Source organism: Meles meles, chromosome 21 (assembly GCF_922984935.1).
Source record: "Meles meles chromosome 21, mMelMel3.1 paternal haplotype, whole genome shotgun sequence".
NCBI lineage: Eukaryota > Metazoa > Chordata > Mammalia > Carnivora > Mustelidae > Meles > Meles meles.
This window is the reverse complement of record NC_060086.1, coordinates 2,856,696-2,881,339: the sequence shown is the minus strand read 5'-3', so window position 1 is coordinate 2,881,339 and position 24,644 is coordinate 2,856,696. Positions and strand designations below refer to the sequence as shown.

At 53.2% G+C, this 24,644-nt stretch overlaps 1 protein-coding gene across 1 annotated transcript in view; it reads left to right on the top strand.

Moving 5' to 3' along the window:
- The window catches only part of GALNT17 (polypeptide N-acetylgalactosaminyltransferase 17), a 429,831-nt gene that overhangs the window by 224,971 nt on the left and 180,216 nt on the right, over positions 1-24,644 (top strand). Inside the window, exons 4-5 of the mRNA XM_045993859.1 lie at positions 136-310; positions 5,710-5,907. Of these exons, the coding sequence (XP_045849815.1) occupies positions 136-310; positions 5,710-5,907 (373 nt within the window). The remainder of the gene's footprint in view (positions 1-135; positions 311-5,709; positions 5,908-24,644) is intronic.

Sequence of the window (24,644 nt, the reverse complement as noted above, 5' to 3'; positions counted from 1 at the left end):
CTCCTGTACTAATACTACTAACATGTCAACTTTTCTGCCTCTCGAACTCCCGGAGGATCTGTTGACATCGCAGTGGGCTGGACGCACAGGTGACATGACGTGTTCATGGAACTTCTTGCGTTTTATCCTTTGCAGAGGAGCTGAAGGCCCCCCTGGAGGAGTACGTCCACAAGCGCTACCCCGGGCTGGTGAAGGTGGTGCGCAACCAGAAAAGAGAGGGCCTGATCCGAGCTCGCATCGAGGGCTGGAAGGTGGCCACGGGTCAGGTCACTGGCTTCTTTGATGCCCACGTGGAGTTCACCGCTGGCTGGTAGGTCACAAGCTGGACCCCAGGGGCACTGAGCACCCGCAGGAGTGTGGTCAGGAGGAATTAGAATCTGGGAGGTGGAACTTTGCCTCTTTACTCTGGGGCTGCCAGAACGATGGAGAAGGACTGGTTGGTAGTCTGGGACAAAACTGGGAAGCAGGGAAGAATTTGCTGTCTATGCTGTTCTTCATTGTTGTGCTCATCACCGTCCCACCATCATCCAAATTCCCAGCAGAGATGACAGGTCAACTGCCAGAACTCAAGGTGGCCCTTGCTAAGGGAAGGACAGCCATATATGTCCTCTTCTCTGACTTGCGTGTCCCCTTGTCTGAGGATGGTTGAGTGCTGTTTGGAGGAAGGAGATCCACTTTAATGCTGCCCACACCGGGAAAGCCTCCTGGAACCCATGGGATTATCTGTGACATCATTTGTCGGAAGGGGAGGGTTCATCTCTGCAGATGTGGCCCCCAGGGGTTTCCCAAGTGGTGAAAAGATCAATCTGGGAGAAGTGGGGGGTGGGGAGCCTCAGGGAGAGGAGGCGGCTTGGGAAGCAAGACTAGCAAAGCATCAAAGTGCCCAGATCCCTCCGTGAGCGCTGACAGTGGGTTAGGACGTCCCAGCGGAGAAGAGCCGTCATGTGATTGCTGCTGACTGACCACGGGCGACAGAGCAGCTTAGAGGTTAAATAACCCGTGCTCGGTTTGTTGAATTACTGAGTAGCAGAGTCTTTCATCTCACAAGTCGTGTTTGTGACGTGTGTGAACTCCCTGGCACCATCCTGAATACATGTTGTTCGTGGTACCAGCTTGGGAGAGCCGCCGTCCCATCACCACTGACACACTAAATCGTCTCTTCTCCTCCATTTGCACTTCATTTGCACTTTGGAATCTCTTTAACGGCTGGATCAGAGAATGGCTACCCGCACGAGCCCATGAAGACTGGAAACAGGGCCAGGGCCGACCCTGGTTCTTCCAAGTGCACGTGGGGAGCTGGTGTCCTCTCAGACACTCGTTCCCTTTCCTGGTGTTTCTGCCGCCCTCAGTCCTGGTGACGCACGGCCGTGTGCTTGCCGCCCTGACCTCTCCCAGGCTTCGGAGTTGTTTATATCTCATAAACGGTTCTCCAGTTGTGGTCCCCAGACCGGCAGCAGCATCTGAGAACTTGTTGGAGATGGATCCTTGGCTCCCCCACGGCCTCTGAAGTCAGAAGCTCTGGGGTGGGCCCAGCGGTCTATTTTAAGCAGCCCTCCAGGTGCCGCTGGTGCGCACTCAGGGTTGGACTGTTGAACCGGAAGCCGTCCCGACAGATGAACGCAGATGTTCCGGTGGAACTTTCGGCCTTTCTCACCCCATCCTTGCCTCCCTGTTTCTTTTCTGTCAAAGCTGGTGTCTCTACCCATGTCTCTTTTCACTTGATTCCTTATGTCACTCATCCAGTCAGCCTCTGGCTCTGGCTGGTTTTCCCTTCTATTTCGAACGTCTGCCCTTCCCCCTTGGCCTTGGCCCGACTCCGCCATCTCACACCTTGTACCTAAACTCGCCCAGTGACTGCCTGAGTCATCCATTCGACAAATATTTCCTGGACGCCTACCATGGTCCCAGACGCTGTCCTGGGCCAGGGGTGGGGTGACCAGCTCTTCAGGTCTGCCTAGTGCTGAGGGATTTCCCCAAATGCAGGACTTTCGGCAGTAGAACTGGAACAGCCCTAGGCCAACTGGGACAGTTGGTCACTCAGCTGGGGTTCAGAATCTGGCAGGACTTGCCCTCTGCCCTCAAGTAGCCCGTGGTCTACCTGGTCTCTGAGCCAGTCTTAGCCCATCACACTCAACTTCCACGTGTCTGTCGGAGTGACCGGTAGTTCCTGGTGGCCCCTCGTTACAAGGTAGACACTGTGTGTCAACTTTGACTAGGTTATGCTGCACTCATAATTTCCAACCTCAGTGTGTCCGACGACAAAGATTTTCATCTGATCTGGGGCCGGGCGGCCGCTGCTTCTCCAACCTCAGTGTGTCCGACGACAAAGATTTTCATCTGATCTGGGGCCGGACGGCCGCTGCTTCTCCAACCTCAGTGTGTCCGACGACAAAGATTTTCATCTGATCTGGGGCCGGGCGGCCGCTGCTTCTCCGGCTGGATCTCTTCTGCACACGTCTCCGCATTCTGAGACCTCAAGGAGGTTCTTTCCTCTGTAACTGAAAGTACCTTGCTCAAGTCGACGGAATTGGTCATAGCAACTTTTTTTTTTAATATTTTTTTTAATTTGACAGACAGAGATCACAGGCAGGCAGAGAGAGAGGAGGAAGCAGGCTCCCTGCTGAGCAGAGAGCCCGATGTGGGGCTCGATCCCAGGACCCTGGGACCATGACCTGAGCCGAAGGCAGAGGCTTTAACCCACGGAGCCACCCAGGCGCCCCGGGTCATAGCAACTTTTAAAACTGGTGTTAGTTTTGCAATTATTAGCTGAAATGTAGTACAGAGAAACCAGGACATTTGAGTTCAGTTGCTTGGAGTCTGTAACTTAAAAACAGCTTAACTTTGTACAGGTTAACACGTGGTCACTTAGTAAAGTCCTTCTGAGACTCTGTCCTTTTTGTTTAAAGAATTGGAATTTGTTGTCCCTTCCTGGAAGGGAGCACTGACATTTAACAGCCTTTAGGCTGTGGTCCCTTGTATATAAAATGGAAATCCGGCTGTAAGAGGCCATGTGGGAAAGGAGTCGTGATGCATTTTTTTTTATATGCCAACGTACTTGATTGTGAAGGGAGTAGAGATTTGATTCAGGACTCGTGGACACTTGGAGTAAAATGCCTTAAGCTGTTAACCGTGAGGTCTGAAACAGGAATTGCTCGCGGTTGGACCGCGTAAGTCTACCCTGGTCACAGGGCTAATGAGCAGTGTGAAGACAGCCACTTCGAGAAAACCCAAATTTAAAAAAAAAAAAAGAAGTGAAAACCAGTCTGTAGACGAACAATCTGATCATTGCTAAAGTGAGGCTGTTTTCACCTATTGATTCGATGAAGTCCTGTTCGCGGCCTCAGTGGGCTACGGTTCTCCCTGTGTTTCAAACCCAGGCGTGTTAGCTACGGGCTGTGGGTCTGGGGAATGTCAGAGAGTCGTGCTGTTACCTAAAAACGCAGTTAGGTGGCGGGCGGTTCTCAGCCAGAGCAGTCAGAGCCAGCAAGGGGGGTGAGCAAGTGAGCACGGCGGGTGCCCCAGAGGCGGCCCGCAGGTCTCTGGGCTTGGAGGCTGCGTCCGAGCTCAGCTCTTCCCCTGAAGACGCCAGCGGATGGCAGCGCGTGGACCCTCTGAAAGTGACAAACAGCTCAGCATCGAAATGGGAGATGTGCGTTCCGTCTCTCGGTCTGAAGGGACGGGAAGCAGAGCTCTGCGGAGGACGCCCCGTTGTCATGGCTCGGCTCTGCGGGTTGCGGGTTTCTGCTCGGATGTGACGTCGTCTCTTCTGCTCACACCCCATTGTCCAGAGCAGGTCCCAGATGACGGGCTGCGGGAGGGAGCATGCCGTGCTGCGGGAAGCACGGCCGGCCGCCCGGCAGAAGGTGGGGTGTCCCCAGGGCGGGCTGCGGGTAACTGGGAGCAGGTGTCCCTTTCCCCGCACACTGGGAGGTCACCCCGCAGCATCAGAAGCGTTGGGGGAACAAACTCTCCTGCCCCCGAGCTCGGCAGCGCAGCACAGTAGCAGGGACGGATCGCTTCTCTACAGCAGCCAGACTGGCCAGGGGGAGCCTGGTCCCGTCAAGGACATGGTGGAGCTTATGGGCAGGGCGCGAAGCCAGGCCATCCTGGTCAGAAACCCCGGCTCTGCCACCGGCTGGCCGTGTGGCCAGGGGCGAGCCACGTAACCTCATTTGTCCGATGCTGATCATACTGTCTACCTCCTGGAACCTTTGTGAGGTTTACATGGGTCGCCCTGGCTCTTGTGGGATGCTTAGAATGGTGCCTAGCATGTAGTAAGTGGCCCGTACATATCCGCGGCCGTTAGCTCGTGCGGAAAAACAGTGTGTGTTCTAACAGTGGCAAAGGCAAGGTAGGGTCAGAGTGACCTGATGAGATGGAGAAGATGGTCCAAGAGCTGAGAGCAAGGACAGAGCCTTCCTACCAGGGGAAATCACGGAAGGCTTCCTGGGAGAGGTGGCACTTGATCCGGTAAGACTCCGTAGGTAACCAGGCTTCCTGCCAGTGGCCAAGGGCGTTGCTCCCGGAGGAGAACCGCAGGAGCAGGTGCTTGGAGGGGTGAAGCTCTGAAGCGTGTCTCGAAGCCCGGCGAGTCAGTCCCACTTGGCTTCAGTCTGTGTGGTGCGTGCAGAAACACTGTAGGCAGGAAATGGCCCAGGGTATGTTTTATTGCTCGTTTTAAATAGAAAGATGAGATGAGCCAACAGGTAATTCAATAGCTGGAAATGAAAAGAGATGGGAGGCCGGCCCAGCGTTCTCATTATTCTTCCAAATAATGCAGAGGAACGGAATTTTCACTTGACTCTCTTCCAAAGCCGGAGCGCTGTTCTAAGCAGGAAGATGGATGCCTTGGCTTGTGAGAGCCATCTTTGCCTCCTCGGATCTGGGAAACAGTCCTTGCCTACGTCTGCCTGGGAGACACACACTGGTGGGGCAGCCTGACCATCTGCTTTCTCCTGAGTGGGCAGGGCTTCACCTTGAACCCCGAGCCAGGTCCCTGCCCGTCTCCCGCTGCAGCCCTGAGGGGCTGGGCTAGCTGGGAGGCAGGACTCTGCCTGCCTTTGCATTTAATTAGTTCTCTCCTGCCATTGCTAACCAATTCAATTAGATCCCTTTTAAGAAATCAATTAAATAATCAATTAAAACAACTGAAACAGTCACACACACCGAGAAGCTAGTGAGATGCTTATTAAAACCAGGCCATCAAGGGCAGAAGTGACCCATTTGGGGAGAGAAAATTCAGCTCCTGCAGAGGAAACGAGAGACGTCAACCAGTGCCGGAGGGGAAATGGCAGACACTGGGAAGCCTGAGTGCGGTGTGCATGGTGACCCGCGTGGAGGCCGATGGGCTTGCCTTGGCCTGTGCTGGCAGCACAAAACACAGGCCTGGGGCATTTGTGGGGAGAGGCCCCCACGTTCTGAATTCTTGCTCCGGGTCTCTCGGGCCCAGGTGACAGCGCCATATGATACCCCAGGAGCCGGCGCGTGGGCTACATGGCACCACCTTCCAGAGCACGCTCCGGGGGCACAATCCACCCCAGGGCAGGTCGCTCATACACCTCAGTTTCCACCTGAGCCCCAGCCCGCCCAGGGCTCCCACCTTAGCAATAGGTCACTTCTGTGCATTCCACGTGGGGTGGGGGTCCATGCCAGTGGGGGGTTGGGTGTGCCGCAGGAGCGAGATTTTACTTCTCCTTCCCTGTGTTTCAGGGCCGAGCCGGTTCTGTCCCGAATCCAGGAGAACCGAAAGCGAGTGATCCTCCCGTCCATCGACAACATCAAGCAGGACACGTTTGAGGTGCAGCGGTACGAGAACTCGGCCCACGGCTACAGCTGGGAGCTGTGGTGCATGTACATCAGCCCCCCGAAGGACTGGTGGGACGCCGGAGACCCGTCTCTCCCCATCAGGTTGGTGCAGCCAGCTCTGGAGGCTGTTGTGTCCGCAGATCCCAGGGATACGGGAACCCGGAGGGAGGGAGTGTAGGGGGGGCTACCCGGAGCGGCCAGCAGTGGGCAGAAGCCACTTTGGGACTTGACGGCGTCTTACTGTCAGGGCTTTCTTGCTGAGGGAGACACACCATTTTGCCTTTGTCGTTAGCTAAAGGTTTCAGGTGCAGCTTACCAAACAGTGATATGGAAAGATGGAAATGATGGGAATGTCCGCCGCCTTTCATCCATCCTCCTGTCTGAGGGTCTGTGTTCAAGAGCTTGGCCTGTGACGTTTGCGGTGTGCTCATTCCCGTGCTTCTTTCATACCTGCAGCCCTCCCTCCCCTTTTTGTGATGTGGGGACACGGAGAAAACCATATTTTTGTGACCCCGGAGGACACTGGAGGGCCTTTGTGCAGCTCTGTCTGACTCTTGCCCACGTCCCACCCTGCTGCCCACGGAGATGAGGGGAGTCGGGACCCCAGAGCGCGCCAATCGGGAAGCTCTCACATAAGAGGTATTGAGTAGAGTGGGTTGACGTTGACGCTGTGCTCCCACGGCTGCTGTGACAAATCACTACCGGCACGGTGGCCGGAAACCACGCAGATGTATTCGCTTCGTTCCGAAGGTCAGAGGTCCGGAGTGAGCTTTCCGGAGCTAAACTCAAGGTGTGCTCGGCGGAGGGGTTTCTTCTGGAGGCTGGAGGGAAGAACCCATTTCCATGCCTTTTCCAGCTTCTGGAAGTCCTCGTTCCTGGGTTGGTGGCTCCGTCATACCCCTCCTTCCTCCTCTTCCTTCGTCACACGCCCTTCTCCTCCCTCTGATGTTCTTGCTTCCATGCGATGCGCCCTTGTGATGACATTGACGGTCCATGTGCACGAGCGGAGGTAATTCTCTAGCCCACAAAAAAATCTCATCTGCAAAGTCCCTTTTCCCACGTAAGGTAACATTTACAGGTTCCGGAGATAAGGATGTGGATTTTTTTGAGGGGAGGGGACATTGCTCAGCCCGCCACAGAGGCTGTTTCTAACCAAGATGAGACCTGAGTTATTCGGTACTTCCTGAGTTTTGCTGAAGGGCCCAAGTGGCTTCAGACCTTCACGGTTCTGTCTTCAGTTCGGAGAGGCGGGAGAGGCTTTCCCACCTTGGCCCAGTTTTCAGGTAGTGTCTGTTGATCTAAAGGAGGGTGGCAAGAAGGAATTGTGGGGTAGGATGAGGATTTTCGACAGGTAGTTCTGAAGTTCATAGTTCTCACATTTCAAATAACAAAGATGCCTCACGTTCTTTTATTTTCCTGCTCACACTGAGAGCTGAGGACCTAATCGCTTTAGAGTAGAGCTGCCCCGGGCAGATCTGTGCGACAAGGAAGGTGAAGCTTTGAGCCCGTAACTTCCTCACCAGGGATGTCCTGTGACACAGTTTCCATCCTGGTCTCGATGTTCAGTGCCAATGTGCAATGCTGTAGGGCCGCACTCCTGACCCCTTGCAAATACTGACATGCGCTCCTCAGTAAGGTGTCACCTTGGAGCAAAGCACGACCTTCGGGGAATTTGAATTTAATGGGTGGGCTGCCCTTTCACATCCACAGGGTGGTACTATCCAACAGACAAGCAGAGAGGAACACGTGTTGGCAAGGATGGAGAAATCGGCATCCTTGAGCACTGCTTGTAGAAATACCAGATCATGCAGCTGCCATAGAAAAACGGTATGACGGTCCCTCAGGAATTTCTGAAAGAGTAGAATCACCACGTGACCCAGCGGTGTTGCGTCCGGGTACGGACCCAAAAGAGTTGAAGGCTCTCAGAGAGGTGGTTGCACACCCATGCTCCTGGTGGCATTAATTCACAACAGCTGGGGGTGCAGGGACCCAAGCATCCACCGACGGATGGATGGGGGTAAGACGTGGGGTGTACATGCAACGGAACATCACTCAGCCCTAAAAAAGGTGACACATCCTGTCTGGTTCCGCTCATATGAGGTACCTAGCATGGCCGGATTTATGGCGATGGAGGGTTGGTGGTCGTCAGGTGCTGGGAGGAGAGAGGCGTGGGGCGTCTTATCCGCCAGTGCAGAGTTTCGGTTTTGCAAGATGGAAAGCGTTGTGGGGTCGGCTGCAGAACAACATGGATGAACTCAGCACTGCCGAGCTGAACCACACAGTACTTCCTCCCGGACCTCAGCCGCCACGGATACCGGAACGGGGCCATCACGCGGTGTTAGCCCCAGAGGCAAAGCAGCAGGAACAGTGCCGCGGTGTCAGCTGCCCAGCAAACCGCGATTCCTACGTACGAAAGGCACCATGTGAAAATGTGGCTTGTATTCTATGAGTTACGGTAATATTAGCTGATGATTAATACGTGCTCTAAAAAGATTCAAGAAAACAGGGTTGTGATCATGAGTCATTAATATTACATGTGTCTCTGACGTACAAAACAGAGCCAAATACCAGCGATCTCTTCTTAACGTATCATAACTGACGAAACACGTAATTTGTTAATGGCGGATGGAGCTATTTAATTGTAGGACAGAGGTTTATGGCCCTTCTGGGGTTACTGTGCAGATACACGAGGATTTCTTGAATGTGAGGACATGGTCGTTTCTACTCCCCCACGCTGATCCTAACACCTTAATAGCAATGGTTTTATTTTGGGGAAGGATGGGGTGGGGAGAACATCTCATAATCCACACGGTGCTCGGCTAGAGGAGGCCATAGATGCTGAGTCTTCCCAGATGACGACACAATATAGGAGATTTTGCATTAAGAAAATTTATATCCTTAAAATGTATACCTTTTCTGTTTTACTTCTTTCCCTTTTCTTCCTCTATAGGTACTTTTTCTCTTGCCTGGTAAATGGGTTATTTCCACGGTTTTCCATTTGTTCTCGGAGAGTGGGCCGGTGCCGTGAAGGAGAGCAGAGTCTGGGTATGGGGTGGGGTGTGGGGACTGAAGAACGCATTGCTCCCCCCCCCCCAAGAAGGCAGCTGCTTCCAGCCCCAGGGGCCTGTGCTAGCTTGGGGGCGGCCACCCAAGTCTGGCCTTTGCTGGGTCCTCAGACTTTGAAGAGAACACACAAATCCAGATCATTCCTGAAGTCTCCTGACTTCTAAATATTGGCCCTCAAATCCCTCTTTTTCAAAGCTGTGCGGGAGACCTGTGTCATTCCCAGACAGCCGTATCCCTGCTTCTCACACTGGGGGCCTGGCCACCTGCACTGTGTGGCATGACCGTGGGACTGGGGGGTTTGGGAAAGGGTTACTCGGAGCCTCAGGAGAAGCATAGTTAGGCTTTCTGGAGCTTGAGTTAAGCCATATGAGGTCCCCCGTCGCTTCCACTGTGTGTCACTGCCCTCTGCTGCCGGGACCCTTCAGGGAAGGACTGAGGACCCCGGCCCAGCTCTTGCCTCGCAGAGCAGGGTTTCACATCCTTGTTTAAGCCCTGGTTTTTCTCTGGGTGACACCATGTCCAGGGTCACATCGGTAATGTTTCTGAGTCAAGGACCTCTTGCCTAAACTAATGAAAGGCGTAGATCGTATCGACCCTGAACTTGTCTGATTGGACAGAACTTTGCCTATAATTTCATGAAGTTCGTGAGGCCCGAATGATTCACAGGGCTCCTGTTACGAACCACTGCTGAGTGTTCCTACTTGCCTCTCCCAGGTGGAGAGCCTCTCTTGACCGTCTTTATCGCCCACCAGACCATAGACCTATGAAGCCAGGAGTGTGGCTGGGTCACGGCTGTAGACCCCGTGCCCACCTACTGCCCGGCACTTAGTCATCTGCTGAGAATCTTTAGTGAATGACCAGGCGGGTGAGTGACAGTTGAGGCTCTGAAGAGACATCAGTCCTAGCGATTAGAGAGTGAGGGTGCCCAGAGGTCCTTTAGAGAAAGACAAGAAGAGCCCGAATATTTCTGGGGTGGAGGGAGCCTTCATAAGGGAGACTGACAAGTCTTGGTGAATGATCGGAGATGTATGAGGACAATCAGGGCAGTAAGAGATTTAATAACAGGAAGACCCGAAGCACCACTGGCTTTAAGGGATCAGCCCCTCATGGCCTTGCTGAAACAGTTTTAAGGGAGCATTCGGGTCCGAAGCCAGCTGGCAGTGTGCAGAGGGACGGATGGAGCACGAAGACGTTGGGAAAGCGAGTGAGGTGTTTGGGGCAGCCTAGAGTCAGAGGGGAGAGGGGTGGAAGCTGCGGAGGAGGGTAAGGAGAGATCAGGTGATGTGTTTTTAGGAATGGGAGAGACTGAGCGTGCACCCCAGGGCGCCGAGTGAGCAGAACTCCTGGGTGTAATGATCAAACCCCCGCTGTCTCGGTTTTTTCCTTCTGCCCTGATGGAAACCCCGGTAGACCTCATGACGTTTCTTATCACTCCTGGGTTAGGCAAGTCCTAGGGCCACGTTAAGTCACAAATCAGCCTCAGTCCATTATGGAAATCGTCCCATCTCCTGTCATCATAAAAACTTGAACTTCCTTGAAGTTAAGAAACTCTGCAGGGTGCCTGGGTGGCTCAGTCGGTTAGACATCTGACACCTGATCTCAGCTCAGGTCTTGATCCCAGGGTGGCGAGTTCAAGTCCTGCATTGGGCTCCGTGCCGAATAAGACGTCCTCCTGTCCCTCGCCGACCCTTTGCCGTAGGGGAGTGGCCTGTTGCTCACTCCTCTGTCCCGCAGGAGGTGCGGGAGGAAGGATCTTCCCGTTGCCCCGTGTAGGGCTGGGGAATCTGACCCTCAGTCCTGCTTTATCAAGGCGGCAGGGACCCTCCCTCCTTGGGCTTCTTCCCGTGCTCCCTCCCCCTCTGGCTTAGCGTCCACCCCACACCCTCTCATTGCTGGGGTCCCTGTACTGCAGAGCTGCCTTTTATTCCCAGGTAGTTAATTCATTAATTTATGTACGCATTTTAAGCGCTTATTTTTTTCAAGCTTTCCTGAGTGAAGATTGACAAGAACTATGTGTACTTAGTGCGGACAGTGTTCTGGTACGAAATGGCTACCACGGTCAAGCCAGGTAACATGTCCATCACTTTACAAAATCACCGTCTTTGAAAGGGTGGGAGCCCTCAAGATCTCTTCCCTCGGCTGACTTCGAGCATACAGTAGGTGACTAATAAGCGCAGCCACCATGCTGTCCGTCAGGTCTCTGGAACTTCCCGGTCTTGAAGTTGGAAGTCTGCTCTTGGACGAGCCCCAGCCCCCGGCACCCACTGCACTGATCTCTGCTCCCGTACGAGTCTGGCTTCTGTAGATGCCGTACGCGTGAGCTGTCTCTCTGTACTGTGCTTCTCCGTCTGACGTGTGACATGCAGCAGGACACTCGCAGGGTCCATCCGTGTCGTTGCAGATGGCGGGATTTTCTTCTCAGATACGTCGCATCTTCTCGGTCCAGTTTACCCATCGACGGACACGTAGATGGTTTCTGCGTCTTCTAGGGTACGATTTTAGACATTCCTCTTTTTCTGTTTTGTTGACGAATTCATTTAAGGTGGTAAAGTGCACGTGACACAAATTTTAATTTTAACCATTTTATGGTATAGAATTCAGTGGTGTGACGTGCACTCACACTCCTGTTCACCCATCAGCACTTCCTGTCCAGTTCCTTCCCCAGTAGACAGTCATCCCCTCCCTCCTCCCCACTCCACCCTCCCCACCCCCGCCGCGCCCCTGGCAGTGGCCAGTCTGCTGCCCCTGGACTTCCTGTTCCGGGCGGTTCATGCACGAGGAACCATACAGTCCCGGGGGCTTGTGTTTGCGAGGTTCCTCTGTGTTGTAACGTGAGTGAGTACTTCACTCCTTTTCTACGGAGCTTTAATAACGGCCATGTTGAAAGTGGTCACGGGTCAGCATTTGCTCTGGGTTCCGTGTCTGCGTCCCAGGAGTCACTGAGAGGTGACGCCCCCATCTACCCAGGCTCCGCGCTGCTCCACAGACCACTTTACCTAACCCTGGGGTGGGGAGCAGTGAGCGTGGTTCTCTGCTGCCAGGAGCACTGGCCGTCAGGCTTGGGTCAGATGGTAAGAACCCCCGGCTCCAGGGAGCACCTTGCCCCAGGGGAGCGCTCCTCACACATTGTCCCTGAAGGCCCCTCCCTTATCAGCTGCTTCTCAGCTTCCAACTTTGAAACTTCCGCCTGATCTCCCTGAATTTGTCATCTGTTGCTTGAACGTCCTCTTCCCAGATGAGGACAGGAAGACTGCTGTTCAAACACTACGTACAGTTGAGGGCACGGCGCAAGGAGAGGGACGGCCTGGAGACCCAGGAGGGAGGGGGCTGGTTGGGAGTGAAGGACCCCGGAGTGCCGGGACGGGGTCAGGCAGTGAGCAGAGATGGTGGTTTGGTCTTGAAGAGCAGGGGAGAGCTCGTGGTTTATGACCCACATTCTCCTTGGGAAAGAGGAGGAGGAGTCGCCCTTAAGAGTGGAAGCTAGGCGGGGCGCCTGGGTGGCTCAGTTGGTTAAGCATCTGCCTTTGGCTCAGGTCATGATTCTAGGGTCCTGGGATCAAGCCCCACATCAGGCTCCCTACTCAATAGGGAGCATGCTTCTCCCTCTCCCACTCCCCCTGCTTGTGCACCCTCTCTATCTTTGTCAAATAAATCTTTAAAAAAAAAAAAAAAGTAAAGAGTGGGAGCTAGGCCTTTGCACGGGATATTATGGGAAAGTGACAAAGGTCTGGAATCTTTTCCAGAAGGAAAGAGAGTGGGTGAGCTGGCCAAGGACAAAGGCGTCGTTGACGGCGGTTTGGAGGATCTGGGAATTTTCGACAAGTCTCCCCTGAGAATTCCTTGACAAGAGAACTGCTGTGAGTTCAGTTGTACTTGGATATGAACTCAGATTTTATGATTTGTAACATGACGTCCTCATATCTGGAAACTAGTAGCAGAAAGGGGATCTAGTCTACACAGCCTGGAGGCACCCAGTTGGGTGCGTCTTGAATTCATGGAAACCTCGCTGAGCTCAGCAGCCTTCAGAGAAGTGTGTAGCTCACCACGTGGCAAGCGCTGATCTTTCCAGTTCTTTCCAGCTGTAAAATCCCGTGAGTTTTATCTTTCCAGCTGTAAAATCCGAGAGTTTTACCAGGAGACCGGGGTCTCTGGTGGCACCAGAAATGGGACATTTTCCAGGGCGCTGCTTCTGGGGACTGTGCAGTTGAATGAGGCATCTTCTGTGAGGTGCTGGGGGTGCCTGCCGGCTCTGTGTTAGGTGACCCTGTAATTAGTGGCATTACTCATTAATAACTAATTCAGGCTGATGATTAATAATTAGCCATTCTAAATCCAACATATAATTTGATTGTAATTATAAGGTATAGGAGCCATTAGAGGCTGTTAGTTGAAAGGGCTGTCCTGGATGTGTGTGGCTGCTGGTGTCTCAGATTCTATACACAAATGTATATAATGGAGAAGCGGGTTTTTTCCCCCTCCCTAGGGGACTGTCACTGGCTTACACAAGGGGAAATCCTTACATGAAAAACCCGATTTTTCTAGACGTTTAAACAGAAATCTCTTCCCTAGGCATCAGCAAACATATTTTAGGAACCAATTCTGGGCTCAGCCTTGTAAGAACTTTTGGGGGACAGGGTCGGTGAAGGACCTGTTCCTCCCAAAGGAGGGCCTGGGCTGGTTGGAGACCCAGGACCCAAGTGGGCACAGTTGCATTTAAGTTTCGTTTAAGGGAGGTTAACTTTGTGAGTGGAGCCGATGGAGAGCTCATAAAAACCATACTTAATGTTGGAATTTTCCATGTGCAGGGCTTTAATCTTATGCTGTACACATTGCAAATCCATTTATATCTGATGCCCTTGGAAGTGAGTATCATCATGGTCTCCATTTCACAGACGGGGCGAGCACTTTACTCAGGGTCACAGGCTTAGTGGGAGGGGAAGCGAGGAGGCCGATCGCGTCGCCCAGAGTCTGCACTCTTCCCCATGGTGCTGTCTCTCTTGGAAAAGATGGGACTTTCTGGGCCTTGCAGGCTGACAGAGTATGTGGGAGACAGCACAGTTAGAGGGCTAGGAGTGGAAAATGAGTGTGTTTGGGGTCCCCAGACTGCCCTCAGGTGTGATATGATTCACTAGAAGGACTCACAAAACTCAGAAAAGCAGCCATGCTTCCCGTTACCAAGTGGTTAGAGTAGAGGGTACAGGTCAAAATCAAGAAAGGAAAAAGATGCATAGGACAGAGTCCAGGAGAAACCAGATGTGAGGTTCGGGCTGTCCTCTCCCATGGGCTGCGCAGGCGGCACCTCATGTCCCGGCAGTGATACCGAACAGCAGGTACGAAGCATGGCCGTCCAGGGAAGCTCTCCTGAGCTTGGCATCCCCGGTTTTTAGTGGAGGTCAATCATGGAGCCATGGAGTGCCGGGCAACTGGCCTTGACCGTGCAGTCTCCACCTCCCCTTACCCAGAGCTTAAGCTAGCGTGGTCCAGGGCCTCGGGCCCGCAAGACACTCTAATCAGGCAGGAGACCTCAAGGCCTATCGGTTATCTTCCTGGGCCCTGGCCAGAGCTAGTTCTTTCTTTAGAACGTGCAGGGTTGGGGCAACCCAAGTCCACGGAATTAACCATTTAGGACACCTGGAGTTTGAGGAATTTGGGGTGTGGTGAGGAGGCTGAGGGTAGGGAATGTGCATTAAAAATGAGAGGAGAGATTCCAGACCAAGTGGACCAGAACAGGAAGTCCACTTTATGGAGAGTTCTCAAAACCAAACAGGAGCCCAGAGTCTGCCCAGCGGTCGAGCGAGGTAGACGGATGAAACACTGATCGGAGAGGCAGGTGCAAGAGCAGTTGTCTTGGCCTGGGGAAGGGCGAGGAGAGGAGGGATACTGATGAGCACGAGGCTTTTTGGGGGAGTAATAAAAATGTTCCAAAAATGATTTGGTGATGATTGCACAACTCTGTGAACACACCAAACACTGTAGAATTGTGCACTTTAAATAGATGAATCGAGGGGAATGTGAATGCTATCTTCGGAGCTGACGGCCATCCGCAGATGGCCAATCTTGCAACAAGATGAAGACAGTCGGCTATTAATTCTTGGCTCCTCGTCTTGTGTGGTCCCCCTTCGGAGGGATGTGGCTGAACAACACAGAGCACGCAGCTGATTAAACTAGGGCAAATCCTAGAGCAGCAGAATGTCACGGTGGAGTCACAAGCAGGGATTCGGAGAACGAGGAGGATGCCGGGTAGAAGCCGACCGTCACCCAGAGACAGAGCCAGGTTTACTGGACACCGTGGGCTGTGCCTCTCATGCTGGCCAGCTGCAGCGTGCGGGGAAGGACAGACTGAAGACCACAGTGGTTTGTACTTGCGTCTGGGTCTAGGAAAAGAGAGTCTGGAAAGGAATCTAGCTCGGGGGCCAGCTGAAGTCTGTCCCAGTTCAGGAAGAGAAAAATCACCATGGAGAAGCTCCACTTCTTCTCCTGCCTTGTGGTTGTCAGAGGGGTGACCTGGTTGATTTTGCTACCAACAGGGTCTATGTCCTTACGCAGGTCGCTCATGCTCCGTGTCAATGAGCTCTTCATCTTCGTAGCCACATACCATACCCAGCATGTAAATGTGTATTGTTCCAGGAGCAGAAAATTTCCATAACGAAGCTTTTGGTCCTTCAGAGGAAAAGCACTCACTGTAAACTCTGAAGCTCGGGCAGGAGGTGTTGTAGAAAATGAGGCTCAGTAAATAGAGTTTTACCAGAGACCCAAGACACGAGGCAATTTACGGTTAAAAATAACCCTCCGCGAAACTCCGCTTGCTTTCTTCAGGGGACAGCCCGGGAGGAGCCCCGTTGGTAGAAGGTGTCGGTTTGGTCATTACTTGTCAACTGTGGGGTTTCCTCTCCCTCCGGAGGAAGAACTGTTATGAGTAGCATCAGGGCTGGGGTGGACTGCGCGTGCAGTGTTTTCCCCTCTCTGCCTCATGAGCGTTCATTCCTGTTCTGTGTGAAACTCTCTTCTAAGCAGGGTAGAGGCTTCTCTACTCGTGTTTCGGTCCTTTTCAAGTTGTTCTGTATTTGCACAGTTTTGAGACCCCAAGTGAGAACTCAGTGAATGAGAATGACCACCAGAGAAGGGATGAATGCGTTCTTGCTTTTCTGTCCTTTGTAAGAGTGTCCAGTGGAAGCCGCGTCCACTCTCTGAAGCATTTGATGTTGGGTCAGACAGTTAACGGGAAGGAATGCCTCGTAATGATCACAGTTGTCCAGGACCTTGAAGCCGCGTCCTCCTCACGTTTGTCACTTCTGGGAAACTAGCAGGTCCAGCCCACCTGGGAACACAGGATGGCCTGTGTCTGCTCTGCACGGCCATCCAGGGCTGACTGCTGCCTTTTCACGGTGCTCCAAGCCGGGATGGGGAGCCTGGCTGACTCCGTCGTTAAGCGCCTGCCCTAGGCTCAGGTCATGATCCCGGAGTCCTGGGATCAAGCCCTGCATCAGGCTCCCTGGTCAGCAGGGAACCTGCTTCTCCCTCTCCCCCATCACTCCCCGTGCTCATGTGCTCTTTCTCTCTCTCTGCCAAATAAATAAAACCTTAAAAAAAAACAAAAAAAAAGCTGGGGCAAGCACTTCTCAACCACTCCATGTGTTGGCAGCATGATGGGAGAGAGAGAACATTGCCATGACCACTGGCTTTGAGCCTCAGCTTACTCCTCTGTAAAAGGGGTAGATATACCCCAGACCTATTCTGCAAGACCGCGGATAAGCCACTTGACCTCTCTGTGCATCAGAGCCCTCACCTGTCTGTGAGGACAGTAACCTATTTTGTAGGATTGTCGTGAAGATGAATATATACAAACTGCTTAAAAATGCTCGTTGTTGGTATTGTTATTAGCGCTCTTCTGTGTTCTGCGGTGGCAAGCCTGCTCCTCCCTGTAGGGGCCCTACAACCCTCGTCTGCATGTTTGGTCCATTCCTCCAACTCTGCATGATAAGGACAGATCACCTGATTAGTCCTCCCTCGTCTCCTGCCTACGGAGCAGAACGCCGCATGCCAACGAGGAGTTCTAACCAAAGGGCATTTGCCCAGAGAAAGGAGAGGCCCACAGTCCTCCCGTCAGTCCCTTCAGAGAGGCTGTCATCATAAAACAGAAGCGTGCTTACACATTGCTGAACAGACTGCTTTTGGGTGAAATAAATATTATTTCTTGACACCCCTTCTGTACCTGCAACACCAGCCTGGGTAGATGAGTTTTTCTTCTCACGTGACACCCTGAAACCGCTGCCGGATGCTGTTCTCTTGGAGGCAGAGTTCCCAGGCAGTGCCCGGAGCCAGAGCAGGGCTTGCAGGGCAGCCGTCCTTGGCCATGACAGGCACATGCCTGCCTCCGTCGGCCAGCGCGTGCGACGACAGAGCGGCAAGTAGGTGACTGAGTCATTCGGGGAAGGCTCCTCCTCGCTTCCGAAGAGGCTCGGTGTTCTGGGCTGCCAAACAGCAGATAAGTTTCCTTTTAAATGTAAGGTTTTAAAAATAGAAGATACTTTGCCTCTGAGTTAAATGCCCAGGTCCTGAGTTATTGCTGGACATGAATCGGGAGCAACGGTGCCATTAATCCTGCGAAATGGAGCTGGCGAGGCCTCGGATTCCTTAGCGGTTGGAGCTGGGTGGGTGTGACTGGGGAAGGGGTGGGGAGGGGCAGGCTCTCAGTAGGGCCACTCTTCTAGACGATTCCAGAACGTGCCGTCGTCCAGTCTTGCGTATGTTTTCCTTCTCCTGCCCTTCTCCTCCATGTCTTTTGTACGCTCCAACTTCAGAGCCCAAAAAGCAGCTGGAGGAGACTCAGACTGAGTTTGGAGCAGAAAATGCCCTTTCTCTCTCTATTCCCAGCTGCCCCTTGGCTTTCTCTATGGCAGAGTTTGGAACTCTGGCCCGTTGCATCCACGGTGCCCTGTTGCGCCCTGTCGTTTTTAGGGCACCCTCTGGATGCGGTGCCTCAGGTACGGGTCGTAACTTGTCGCAAGCCCAGCTGGCCTTTGGCGTTCGTCCACTCCCAGTTAGCACCACCTGACTCACTGTCCTCCATCACAGATCAGCTCGGTCCAGCTTTCCCAGACGTGCAACGTTTGTCCCATTTCAGGCTCAGTTTGGAGCTGAGCCCCTCTCCACTTCCTGCTCTCTTTTATGGAAATACAGGGACATGTGACTGTTTTATTTCTCTTATACTGGGGAGAAAGCAAATAGAGTCTTCCACGAGAGCCCGGGAAATTAACCATCAGCAGTGAGAGTAGAGCCTGTGGTATGCTTCTCTGCCAGTGCAACCCCCTGGCCAGGTTCATCTGGCCAGGTTCAGCCCACTGCTCAGGTTCATTCCACTGTCCAAGTTCAGCCCACTGTCCAGGTCCATCCCGCTGTCCAGGTCCATCCCGCTGCCCGGGTTCAGCCCATTGCCCAGGTTCTGCCCGCTGTTCAGGTTCAGCCCGCTGTCCAGGTCCATCCGGCTGCCTGGGTTCAGCCCACTGGCCAGGTTCAGCCCACTGGCCAGGTTCATCTGTCCAGGTTCAGCCCGCTGCCCAGGTTCATCCCGCTGTCCAGGTCCATCCCGCTGTCCAGATCCATCCCGCTGCCCGGGTTCATCCCGCTGGCCAGGTTCAGCCTACTGTCCAGGTGCAGACCACTGTCCAGGTCCATCCCGCTGCCCGGATTCAGCCTGCTGCCCAGGTTCAGCCCGCTGTCCAGGTCCATCCTGCTGCCCCAGTTCAGTCCGCTTTCCAGGTTCATCTGTCCAGGTTCAGCCCACTGCTCAGGTTCATCCCACTGTCCAAGTTCAGCCCGCTGTCCAGGTCCATCCCACTGTCCAGTTCCTTCCCGCTGCCCGGTTCCATCCCGCTGCCCGGGTTCAGCCTGCTGACCAGGTTCAGCCTGCTGTCCAGGTTCAGCCCGCTGGCCAGGTTCAGCCCACTGTCCCGGTTCAGCCCGCTGTCCAGGTCCATCCCGCTGCCCAGGTTCAGCCTGCTGTCCAGGTTCAGCCCGCTGGCCAGGTTCAACACACACACACGGTGGTTTACTCTTAACTTGTGGGCATGCGGGCATTCCTCATCCCATGGACCGCGCCTGGTTTCCATGGCTGCAGTTCACCCTAGACTTTCCCAAAGCAGGGAAGTTCAGGATGATGCTTTGCAATCTCTCTCTGGATTTTAGGTTAGAGTCGTCGCTGGTTTGGCTCCTGCGGGGCTCTAAAAATAGCTTTTGCAACCAACGGACACAGAAAGTCAGGGGCAACGGGCTTCGTTTTCCCCCAAGAAGCTGTGTCAGTAAACCTCTCGGCCTCACATCCTCACAGCCGCAGAGAGGCGGTGACGAGCTGTCTGGGCCGTTAGGGACAGTATCAGTAGGAGTAGCGTGTGATGGAGAGTGGCCCCTTCAAAGCCTTTTGAGATCGGACAGCGTCTGCGGTCTGGGAAAGCTTCCCTGCACGGAGGTCCTTTCTGGACCCGGTAGGAGGCACAAGTCAGTATTTTGGAGTCTGACTTACGTGCGTGAAGTTCAGCAGACCCCCGGGTTCCTAAGAAGTCGAACTTACAGGAAAAACGAGAGAAATGTTCCTTGAGCTTCTTCTGTTAATGTTAATGTTTCCGACTGCGGCGTACGAGGTGGCTGCAGACGGCTCTGCAGATGGGACGGAATATGCGGCAGGTGCGAGCATCCGCGGGCTGTGGCCGAGCCTGAGAGTGGCTCGGGGCTAGCCGGCTTCTCACGCTGGAGGCCGGTCTCATCGCAGGCCCGACTGCGCAGGGTGTAGTTCCTGGACTTACTCCTATAGCTTTCCGCCTCTCTCAGAAAGGTTGACGGCACGTTTGCTTCCACCCGCACTGAGAATCAGATGGATGATGACTCGGAATGCAGGAGCTGGCGTCGTGACTTCCGTAGACTTCCCTCTGCCCCCCACTCCTCCCCGTGGTGACGGACGCGTGCGGTTCTGAAGTAAACAGGAGCCAAGAGGCAGGGAAACCAAAGCGAGGCCATTAGCGCGCATGTTTCCACCCCCGTCTGGCCCAGCCCCAGTTAGGTGGGGTGGACGGGAAAGGAAAAAGCGCGTCCACTGTGGAGTCCTTAGGAAATCGCTCTGGCTTCCTCCGCCGTCTGGGACAGAGAAGTGCGGAGTAGCGAAGCCTCCGCTGGCCCAGCGGCTCATACCTCTTGAACCTTCACTATATCCGTGCTCACCCCCACGTCTGGGACTGCTGCTGGGTCGGGGCTACTGAGCGCAGTTTGTCCCTGAGGAAATGCTCGGCCTCCTGCGAACAGAATGCTCAGTCTCATGTGGTGGGTGGGTGGGGACAGGTGTGGGGACAGGTGGGCTCGTCCCCCTGGCCGCTGAGTGGAAGCCCCGGGGTCTGTGTGTGGCTCTTCTTCCCATGGGCAGGGTCCCAGCAGGGGCCGAGAGCCAGCCTGACTGTGATCTGATCTCTCAGTGGGTCCACACGCGTCCGCCTCCGGGCCCGAGGCGTGAGCTGGGGGCAGGCGCCTGAGCCTGGTCCTCTCTCTCCCACTCATCCCCGCTTCAGCTGCGGGCCCATCCAGCCCTCAGGAGAGACCTCCGGCTGCTCTTCTGGCTTTCCACTCAGCCTCCCTCTTCCCTCCCCTCCCCCCGTGGCCACACTGCGCCATCGTGGTCGTTCGGATGAGGTGGGCCCCACATGCATGTGGGCCACCTGTGAGGCAGGCTCCGTCTGTGGTCCGCAGGGGAAATGGAGGCAAAGCCCCTCCGTGCAGCCTCACTGGGGAAGGCATCGCTCCCTCTCTCCTGGCTGCAACTGGCACTTGTCCCTTCTCGTCACCTCCCTGTCCCCCGTCTTCTTCCCATTGGGACTGGAGGCAGAAAACCACGGGCTTCCGTTTAGAGCACATCTTCATTCTTCTCAGCACCCACCCAGTGCTGGGCTGTACTGGAGTGAGAGGGTTTCCTTCCAGCTCTGAGAGCCCTGCTGGCTCTGAGCTTAGCTCCCCCAGAAAGAGGCCGTGAAGGCGCTGGGAAGCCTCCCGCGGTCCCGGCCTGGCACCTGAGAGCAGGGAGCAGAGGTCACAGAGCCCAGAGGAGGAAAGCACGGGATGGTTCTCAAACTGCCGCCTCTAGCACGCGGGTTTGGCCTCTTCTGGAGCGAAGAGAACAGGTTTGTGAAACGGCTTCCTCAAGGCTCTTCTTCCATTCCAGGGTTTGGAGGACGGCTGGGAACCGCGGCGAAGGCCTCTGTGTCTCCCCTGCTTGTTCATTCCCAGCTCCCCTGAGATCCCCACCTGATTTTCTCTCCGGATTTCGTCCTGCTCTGATCCTGGGCCCTGGCGTCTGACCTGGTGGCCCGGCTGCAGTCCCGGCCCCCAGGACGTGAGCCGAGAAGCAGTGTTCCCACCTTGAACCTTGAGCCGCCAGGTGTCACTGAGGCCCTCCTTCCTCCCACAGCCAGTGCTCTCCCATAAGCCTCTGTTTTTTTTTTTTTTAAAGATTTTATTTATTTATTTGACAGAGAGAGATCATAAGCAGACAGAGAGGCAGGCAGAGAGAGAGAGAGGGAAGCAGGCTCGCTGCCGAGCAGAGAGCCCGATGCGGGACTCGATCCCAGGACCCTGAGATCATGACCTGAGCTGAAGGCAGCGGCTTAACCCACTGAGCCACCCAGGTGCCCCTGTTTTGCTCATGAGGCTCCCGGAGTAGGGTCTCCACACTGAAACCCTCCACTCCACCAGGGTCCTCTCCCCCAGAATCCCGGCTTCCCAGGACCAGGGCCTTTTCTTTGGCCAGACCTCAGGGATGCATCCACTTGGAGTCCTAGGCTCCTGGAAACCATTGCTGGGCTAGCCCTGGAATCACACCCCGGAATCCCGCGTCTCCGCTGGCCTGCCCTGCCCCTTTCCCTAGCTCCATGTCACCCTTTGGATTTCTGGCCACCCGATGGCTGACCTCTGATTTTAAGTTCCTGCAACCCTTAAATACAATCATTTTGCCTGAAGGGCTCAACCGCTCCAGCCAATCTACGTGCTTCTGTGGCTGGGACAGCGTTCCCCGACTTCAAATGACCCCCTTGACCTTCCCACCCTCAGTCTTCGTGTGTGTCTTTGAATACAGTCTCGGACCTCAAAGTAGTGAAGAATGGTGGTTTGAGGGGTTGTAAGTGTTTTCACAACTGGGACATCCGTCTCATCTGCGCCAAACCCTATGGTATCTTAAAAGTGACTACACACGGGGTAAGAAATCCCCGACACCTGTCGCCATCACTGGAAAGCGGGAGTTCTTGCTTGAAGAAACTTGAAATTGCAAAGACATCAAATCCGGAAGAATATGAGGGGGGAGGAGCAGGGGCTGACAGCCATGAAATGAGAGCTTTGTGATTTGTCTGTAGGCGTTCGGGGCGGGGGGGGGAGAAGGAAGATCGTTTTCTGCTCTGCCGCCAATCCAGATGTTGTGTCCCAGCCCAGCAGGGAAGAACAAGGGCAGTGGCGAGGAGACTGGGGAATTTGGAAATCCCGATGTAAACATATTTTTTATCATGTGTTCATTGTCAATTTGACATTCGTTGTACAAATTTAAACAGTGCAAGTGCTGGAGGGTCACTCATCATCAAACCCGCGGGGATTATCTCAGCAACGGTTTCACGAGGGTCTTACGTATTTTAAATGACGTGGTCCTGCTACGAGACTTAGGTGCACGTGCGTTTTAAAAGTCGAGTACATACTCTAGAAGGCTCTGTTCGCTCTCTAGAGGGACCACTCTCCACCCTTGAAAATGGCCCTTCTGTCTGCCTGTCTCTTTCCAAATAACATACTTCTAGTCCCACTTATTTTTTGAGATTTAGGCAGGATTTCTTGACTTCCTACTCATAGCTATCCCTGCCGCATTTGCCTGCACCTTTCGTCCCTTTGCCATCCCCCGTGATAATTATGCTGTGATTTTGTTCAGGTCATTTAAAAATATTTGTATTATTGTAAGTTACTGCTGATCTATACGGTACACTTGGTTATTTCCTCTTTCCTGCTCAGCTTTTTCTTTCTCCTATACTTAGTCCTTCTCTGTTGGTTGCTTTGTTTTCTCTGTACTCATCACTAATCCGGCCCTAGGCCCTTTGCCTCTTGTCTGAATTCCCCCTCAATTCAGGAAAAGTCTCCTGAGTGCTCTGGCCCTTTGCAGCAGAATAGGCTGTGCAATATAACACAGATTCTAGACTCCCTTTCCCTCTCTCCTGGGTGTGGTCCTCTGTGTTCCGATCTCATGCCTTGATTTTCTTGGCTTACCCCTTCATTTTAGTGTTGCATATCTTCAAGTAAACTTTTTAGTCCTGGCTTCTCTAGAAATATCTGGATTCATGCTTCCCACTTGGAATGATTTTTCTTCCCTATTTTGGAGGCCGTGTTTTACTGCCTTCTGACTTTCAGCACGGCTCTTGGGACGTTCAGAGCCATTTTGACCTTGGTTCTTTGAAGGTGACCTGTCATTATCTTTTTAGAAATCCTTTTTACCCCGTGTATTCTGTAATTTCCTGACGATGTGCTTTGGGATTTGCTTCTATCCATTGTGCGGGATGCTTGGTGGAGCTTTCCAATGGAAACGCATATTTGTTGTTGATACTCTTTATTTGTGTGTGCGTGCACATGTGTGTATCTGTGTGTGTGTGTAGGTGTGTTTGACGCTCTTCATTTTTGGAACTTGTTTTGAGTGTCAGACCTCCTGGACCAATTCTCTAAGTCTTTAATCTTTATCCTTCTATTTTTCGTTTTTTTTGCCTTTTGACTATACATTCTGGGAAATATGCTTCATCTTATTTTCTAAACTTTCTATTTCTGCTTTTGTATTTTCATTTTCAAGTGTTCCTATAGGTTCTATAACTCATCTTTTGCTGTAACACCCAGTTCTTGTTTTATGAATGTGATGTAGTCTCTGATTACCTGAGGATATTAATGTTATCTTTTTCAAAACAAAAGGCACACATGTCTCCCAAACATGATGTTGAATCAAGGAATTCAGATCCCAAATAGTATACACTATTTGATTCTTCTTATATAAGTTTCAAAATCATGTACCACCAATCTGCAAGGTTAGCATGCAGGATAGATATTAGTTACCGTTGGGCAGGTAACCCGAGTAGGGACTGGAGGAGCTCACTGGTAGATTCAGGGAGACTGGTTGTCGTCTGTTTCTTGACTTGAATGATGCTTAAATGGGTATGCTCAGTTTTTTAACTGACAGGGCTGAACGCTTGAGATTTTTGTGCTTTTGAAAAAAATGTGTGCTCTAGTTCAACTGAAAGTGTTCTTTAAAAAAAAAAAAAAAGATTTTATTTATTTTCCAGAGAAAGAGCGCGCGAGTGAGAGAGCCCACGGAGGGGAACAGTAGGCAGAGGGAGAAGCAGGACCCCGTTGAGCAAGGAGCCCAATGTGGGACTTTTTCTCAGGACCCTGGGATCAAGACCTGAGCTGAAGGCAGATGCTTCAACTGACTGAGTCACACAGGTGCCCGTTGATAAAAAGTTTTCATTAGAAATGACAACTGAGGGGCACCGGGGTGGCTCAGTGGGTTAAAGCCTCTGCCTTTGGCTCCGGTCATGATCCCAGGGTCCTGGGATCGAGCCCCGCATGCGGCTCTGCTCAGCGGGGAGCCTGCTTCCTCCTCTCTCTCTGCCTGCCTCTCTGCCTACTTGTGATCTGTCAAATAAATAAATAAAATCTTTAAAAAAAAAAAAAGGAAATGACAACTGACCGCATTTCTGAAGTCTTTATAAGTTCTAATAATTTTTGTT